This window comes from Lemur catta, chromosome 19 (genome assembly GCF_020740605.2).
Source record: "Lemur catta isolate mLemCat1 chromosome 19, mLemCat1.pri, whole genome shotgun sequence".
NCBI lineage: Eukaryota > Metazoa > Chordata > Mammalia > Primates > Lemuridae > Lemur > Lemur catta.
The window spans coordinates 25,176,484-25,183,850 of NC_059146.1; the positions used below are offsets into that span (position 1 = coordinate 25,176,484).

General features: G+C 47.6%; 1 protein-coding gene and 1 pseudogene across 2 annotated transcripts in view; one reads left to right on the forward strand and one right to left on the reverse strand.

Moving 5' to 3' along the window:
* The window catches only part of SAE1 (SUMO1 activating enzyme subunit 1), a 64,584-nt gene extending 61,609 nt beyond the window's left edge, over nt 1-2,975 (reverse strand). Inside the window, exon 1 of the mRNA XM_045531328.1 lies at nt 2,791-2,975. Within this exon, the coding sequence (XP_045387284.1) occupies nt 2,791-2,888 (98 nt within the window). The 5' untranslated portion in view covers nt 2,889-2,975. The remainder of the gene's footprint in view (nt 1-2,790) is intronic.
* A 2,742-nt stretch (nt 2,976-5,717) lies between these two features.
* On the forward strand, nt 5,718-7,043 carry LOC123623905 (annotated as a pseudogene). The gene has a single exon (XR_006730039.1). The product of XR_006730039.1 is annotated as a keratin, type I cytoskeletal 18-like (transcript).
* Nucleotides 7,044-7,367: the final 324 nt, after the last annotated feature.

A 7,367-nucleotide genomic window follows, 5' to 3' on the forward strand; every position in this document is an offset into this window, starting at 1 on the left:
TCCCAACTGATCCTTCCACCTCGAGTCTCCCAAAGTGCTGGGATTATAGGCATGAGCCACCGCACCCGGCTTTAGGTGTTTAAATGTTTTTTATAGTTCTCTTTTTGAACCAGGATCTAACGAAGGTTCATACACATTTGGCTACGCCTCTGTACTCTCTTTTAATCTACAACAGTCCTTTCACTTGTTTTTTCCATGACAGACACGTGGAAAAGAAACAAGGCAGTTATCTTATAAAATGTCCCACATTCGGTACATCTTATCAGTCTGCCCTTTCCCAAGGGCTTCCATTTCACAAAGAAATCCCAGCCCCAGAGTTCTCCTATACCACCTGGAGCCCCCTTAGAAGCAAGTCAGTTTGTGAAGGAAATCACTGCCCTTCCTACTCCAGAGAGCTGCTATGAGATTCGGTTGAAAATGGACATGAGAACACTTTAATAAACTCTCTAAGACTGTCTACAAATGCAGAAATTACAAATTACAGATGACCTCTTCCCTCCTTTCCAAGACCCTCAGCCAACCCTTTTTAGATTCTTCACAAAATTCAGTACAGCTCCACTCCCTCAGAATAACTCCTGCCTCCCAAGAATTCAAATCATTTGTGTCCCTTAGGTCATCTCCCACTCAGATGCCCCCATCCATTCTTTGCTGCTCCTCAGATATATCATTCCTACCCCTCTGAAAGTTCCCTCACTACATTCCAGTTTAATCCTCACCAACTCCGCCCCTGCTCAAACAAAACTACCTGCTATCTCCAACTCCTTGTACACTTAGTACTCTACTACACTTAGGATCCCCTCCCCAACCCGTTAGGATCTCCTAATAGGTTTCTATGGCCTCAAAGTCTCCTCCAACTCCCAAGTCCCCTTTCCACTTGATCCAGAAAATAGGGATCTCCGAAATCAATCAAGCCTACCTGTCTTGAGGCACATTCTCATCACTTAATTCCCAATTTTCCATTTCAGGTGCCTTCAGTCCTCTGACCAATGATGTTAATGTCTCATGATGACATACCCCCACCACTGAAGACCCCACACACATGAAATAAGCCTGAGGTAACTCCCATCCCACCCCCACACACTCACTCTCTCTCTCACCAAAAACTTCTGAAAGCTCCTACACCTTCACACTAAATTCTCCTGATTCTATACTCTGCATTCACATCACATAACCCTCCCATCACCGAGACCTCACCTCTGAACTCAACCACTCACTTATTTCTACTTAGATGTGTAAAAAACATCTAAAACTAAGTCCAAAAGAGAACTGATTCTTCTGACCCCACCCAACCCACCCATCTCAGTAAATGGCAATTCCATCATTCCAGCTGCTTAGGCCAAAAACATTGGAGTCATCCTCGACTTCTCCCTCTCAAACCTCACATTGAATCCTTCTGTAAATCCTGTTCCCTCTACCTTCAAAACATATTCAGAATATATATATTTGACCCCTTCTCTCGAGTTTCAAGCTACCATTCTTTTAGTCTCAACTGGATTAGTGCAACAGTCTAACTGGAATCTACTTCCAGTTCTGCCCACTTGAACCTATTCACACAGCGAGAGTGATCCTTTTAAATACAACCAGATTTTGTTACTCCTAAGCTCAAAACACTTCAGTGGGTTTCCTAGCACATTCAGAATAAAAGCTATTCCTCAATTCATTAGGTTCCAGCCACCCTATTTCTCTAATTTGCCAAGCACGCCTGGGCCTCTGGGATGTTGCACTTGCTGTTCACTTTACTAGGAAAGATCTTCCAGACAGCCACATGGCTCTTTCCCTTCACACAGGTCTGAGGCTCAATGTTACCTCTTCAGAGGTCTTCCCTGGCCACCCTATGAAAACAGCTCTCCCACTTCACCATCCTTTATTGATCAATCAATATTTTTGCTCTATTTTTCTCCCTAGCACTTGTATTACCTCACATATTATTTAGGTTTGTTGTCTTCCCCCATCAGAATGTAAGCGCCATATGGGGAAGAAGCCTGTTTGGCTCACTGACAAATGCTCAGTGCCCAGAACAATGCCTGTGGTAGATGCTAAATAATTATTTGATCCAACTGATCACCTCTTTCAGAGATCTCATCCCCTCAGATTACTAAGTACTCCTCAGTACCCCACCTACTCCGCAATGCTCAACCTGTCTGTCTCTCTGATCTGGACACACCCCCAACACCTAGACGCAGCAACCTTTTCTGTTACTTCCAGCCTCAGCGCAGACCCTCTGAGCCTCTCAAGATTCCCATTTGAGGTAACTTGCTCCAAAACTCAAAACCCGCATTCCTTCAGACTGGCCGGCCCTTCGGAAGCCTCCAGAATGTAAGCTCACGTCTGTTGGGTTGGCCAGGCTCCCCCGCATCCTGCGCACAACAGGTTCCCATTACACGAGAATGAATGAACTACGCCCCTCCCTCACCCTTTCCGTATATCTCTGGCTCCTTATTTCCTTAACCCCCACCCGCGACCCAAATCCCACCAACACCACTTCGGGGCGTCCGATTCCCTAAGTTCGAATCCTCCTCCTGCCTCAGGACTTCCTCACGCCGGAGTCAGAGGCCTCCAGTCCCTCGGAACGGCCCTCCCACCTTCCTGGGGCGTCCCCACTGCCCATACCTTCCAGAAACATACACAATCAACCCCTCCAGTCCTCTAAAGGGCGCCACGATCCCGGGGCACATTAATTCCCGCCTTCTCTCTTCAAATCAGACCTTCCCACTCCCTCAGGGCCGCGAAACGCCTCCGACTAGACGTCCCCTCCAGACCCTCGGCGCCGCAAGCCGCACCGGCCCTGACCGTTTCTGGGCCTCCAATCCCCACAGGCGGATCTGCCGGTCATACTGCGCCGCCTCCTCCTCGCTGATGCCGCCGCCGGCCTCCTCCTTCTCCACCATGGCGCCGGCTCTCGCCGCCTCCTCTCCGTCCCGCTCACGCCAACGGCTCGCCGGCGCCGCGCGCCACCAACCACCGCCAGCCGCGCGCCCAGGCCACTCTGCGCCTGCGCCGGGGCCCGCGCCTGCGTAGTAGCTCCTGCGCGGAACCCGGGCCCCAGTCGATCTCCCGAGCTTCGAAGGCCGGCAGCGCACTGCCAGTCACGTTACAGAGGCTCCAACCAATCCTGGCAAAAAAGAAAAATGGCGCGGTTTATGGCCCCACGGGGATGCCCACGTGGTCGCTTATGAAGCTGTTCAATTCTGCAAATATTTAAGGGGCTCCTGCTGAGATATGGTATCTAGGGTGTTGTGAAATAGAATGGTGAGTGAAATAGACAAAGCCCTGACTTCTTGGTGTTTACGTTCTTTTTAGGAAAGCTCAAAGAAAAATAAATGTAAATCAGGCGATGATAAATGCTTTGGAGAAAAATAAAGCAGGATAGGGGGCTACAGAGTGGTAGGGGTGGTCAGGGAAGGCTTCTCAGAGATGACATTGAACTGTCAACGTTAATGATGAGATTCGGGCAATACGATTAAATACTGAGTTTATTGGGGAGCAAAGTTTCTGCAGATGGCCTTCCAGCAGGACACAGACCCCATGGTGCTCCAAAGTGGGGAGGTTTGAGGGTCGTTTATACAGGCAAAGTCTGGGTAAGATTAACAGGATTAATCTGTTACTACATAGTCACAGCAATTTAGTTATAGGCAGTGTTTCTTTTGGGGGAAAGACATATTTAACATTCCACATTAAGGATGTAGGAATAAAGGGGTCTTTTATCTCAAGACCATCTGGCCTGAGCTGGGAACAAGAAAATAAGGAAGAAAGTCAATCTATATGAACAAATTTCAATGATTTCTATATGTTTTTTTATAATCCTCTCCCTCATGTTTCAGATTCTCAGGACAGTAAGGCATGATGACCAGAACCCTGAAGCTTTTAACTAACTACTTGACCTTTCTGAGTTATTTCCCTGAAATGGCAAAATTTCTGCAAGACAGGGAGCTGAGATTCTTAAGTCCCCTGGGCGGACTTTCTGCCACCAAGACACACCATCCCCCCAACAATCTACACCAATACTCAGCCGGCCCCTCCTTAAAAAACCCAACTCCCCATTAGTTGGGAAGGGAGATTTCAGACTGATTCCTTGTTCTCACAGTAGACATCTTTTGTATTAAAAATTCCTTTCTTCCTTGGCAATCCTCCTCATTGTCTCAATAATTGACTCTTTGTGAAGCCAGTAATGGACCTAGGCCAAAACCCTCTTGCAGTTTCAATGGCACTTTAACAAAAGGTTATAATTAAGAGGTCAAGCTCCATGACTTGGTCTCCTCAGTCAACCTTCCTCAGGGCCTAATAATTTTTAGAATTTTTAATAAGCGAATAGGATCTAGGGTGTTTTTTTAGAGACAGGGTCTGGCTCTGTCACCCAGGCACAATCATAGCTCACTGTAACCTCCTGGGCTCAAGTGATCCTCCTGCCTCAGCCTCCCAAGTATCTGGGACTGCAGGCAGGTGCCACCGTGCCTGCCTAATTTTTCTATTTTTAGTAGAGATGGGGTCTCCCTCTTGCTCAGGTTGGTCTTAAACTCTGAGCTCAACCAATCCTCCTGCCTTGTCCTCCCCGAGTGCTAGGAGTGCTAGGATTGCAGGCGTGAGCCACTGCACCCGACCTTGGTGTATATTTTTAAATGGATATACACAAGTTATAAGTGCTAATTAGTGTATAAAGTAACGTAGTAACAAGGGACTTATTCAGGGTTTCTGGGGGCAGGGGTTGTTTTTTTTTTTTTGTTTGTTTTTTGAGACAGAGTCTCGCTCTGTTGCCCTGGTGTCAGCCTAGCTCACAGCAACCTCAAACTCCTGGGCTCAAGGAATCCTTCTGCCTCAGCCTCCTGAGTAGCTGGGACTACAGGCATGTGCCACCATGCCCAGCTAATTTATATATATATATATATTTTTAGGTGTCCAGATCATTTCTTTCTATTTTTAGTAGAGACGGGGGTCTGGCTCTTGCTCAGGCTGGTCTCGAACTCCTGACCTCGAGCTATCCTCCGGCCTTGGCCTCCCAGAGTGCTAGGATTACAGGCATGAGCCACCACCCCCAGCCAAAACAGTCAGTTTTTATAAGATAGCTTGAGCAGGAACAAGGAAACAGCATAATACAAAAAAAAAAAAAAAACAGATTGGTTAACATCAACTTCAGATTCTTTTCCTTGTAAGGGATAAAGCAAGGGGACTTCCTTATCACACTGGCTAACACTGGTCTATTTGGGAATTTAGCTATTCTCTCTCTCTCATTTCTAGAAGGTCAGATAAACCTCTTATTTCTATTTGGTGACATGAAACTTTAGCATGAGTGACTCCACTTTGGTTTGGCCCTGTTGAGGCCTAGTACAGGAGCTCAGTCCAAATCAATGGTATCCTATAAATTGTATTTAACATCCATTAAACAACAACTTCCTGTGTCTCCCCCACCCCACCATGAACCTTGGCAACGACAATTCTATTTTCTGTTTCTATGAGTTTGATTATTCTAGATACCTCATATAAGTGAAATCATACAATATTTGTCTTTTTGCAACTGTCTTCCTTCACTTAGCATAATGTCCTCAATGTGCACCCATGTGTCAAAATTTTCTTCCTTTTAAAAGCTGAATAATATTCCGTTGTACATTGTAAGTATATACAATTATCCCTCACTAGTTCCAGGACCACCCATCAGGTTACCAAAATCCATGGATGCTCAAGTCCCTTATATAAAATAGTGTAGGCCCCACCGACCCTTGAGTCCTGTCCTCTCGCTCTCTTCCACCAACAGCATGAGTTTCACCACTCGCTCCACCACCTTCTCCACCAACTACCGGTCCCTGGGCTCCATCCAGGCGCCCAGCCATAGTGTCCGGCCCGTCAGCAGCCCGGCCAGCATCTATGCAGGCGCCGGGGGCTCAGGCTCCCGGATCTCCGTGTCCCGCTCCACCAGCATGCGGAGCAGCTGGAGGTCTGGGGGCCTGGCCGCGGGGATGGCCGGGGGTCTGGCAGGAATAGGGGGCATCCAGACCGAGAAGGAGACCATGCAAGAGCTCAATGACTGCCTGGCCTCCTACCTGGACAGAGTGAGGAGCCTGGAGATAGATCGATAATCAGAGGCTGGAAAGCAAAATCTGGGAACACCTGGAGAAGAAGGGGCCCCAGGTCAGAGACTGGGCGCATTACTTCAAAATCATCGAGGACCTGAGGGCTCAGATCTTTGCAAATTCTGTGGGCAATGCCTGCATCGTTCTGCAGATTGACAATGCCCGTCTTGCTGCTGATGACTTTAGAGTCAAGTATGAGACAGAGCTGGCCGTGCGTCAGTCTGTGGAGAGCGACATCCATGGGCTCCGCAAGGTCATTGATGACACCAATATCACTCGGCTGCAGCTGGAGACAGAGACCGAGGCTCTCAAGGAGGAGCTGGTCTTCATGAAGAAGAACCAGGAGCAGGAAGTAAAAGGCCTACAAGCCCAGATTGCCAGCTCTGGGTTGACCGTGGAGGTAGACGCCCCCAAATCCCAGGACCTCAGCAAGATCATGGCAGACATCAGGCCCAGTATGACGAGCTGGCTCGGAAGAACCAAGAGGAGCTGGACAAGTACTGGTCCCAGCAGATTGAGGAGAAAACCACAGTGGTCACCACAGTCCACTGAGGTTGACGCTGCTGAGATGACACTCATGGAGCTGAGACATACAGTACAGTCCTTGGAGATCGACCTGGACTCCATGAGAAATGTGAAGGCCAACTTAGAGAACAGCCTGAGGGAGATGGAGGCCCACTACACCATGCAGATGGAGCAGCTCAACAGGGTCCTGCTGCACCTGGAGTCGGAGCTGGCACAGACCCGGGCAGAGGGCAGAGCCAGGCCCAGGAGTACGAGGCCCTGCTGAACATCAAGGTCAAGCTGGAGGCTGAGATCACCACCTACCGCCGCCTGCTGCAAGATGGGGAAGACTTCAATCTTGGTGATGCCCTGGACAGCAGCAACTCCATGCAAACCATCCAAAAGACCATGACTTGCAGGATAGTGGATGGCAAAGTGGTGTCTGAGACCAACGACACCTAAGTTCTGAGACATTGAGGCAGTAGGACCAGAGTGCCCTTATACCAATAAAAAGTTCACAAGCCATTGAAAAAAATAAAAATAAAAAAAATAAAGTAAAATAGTGTAGTATTTGCATATAATCTATATATATTTTATATCATCTCTATAAAAAGTTATAATGCCTAATACAATATAAATGCTATATAAATAGTTGTATTTTTGAAATTTGTATTATTTTTTATTGTTGCATTATTTTTTTCCTAATGTTTTCAATTGGTGGCTGGTTGAACCTGCAGATGTACAACCCGAAGATGCAGAAAGCTGACCATACTACATATTTGTCCATTCATCTGTCAATGA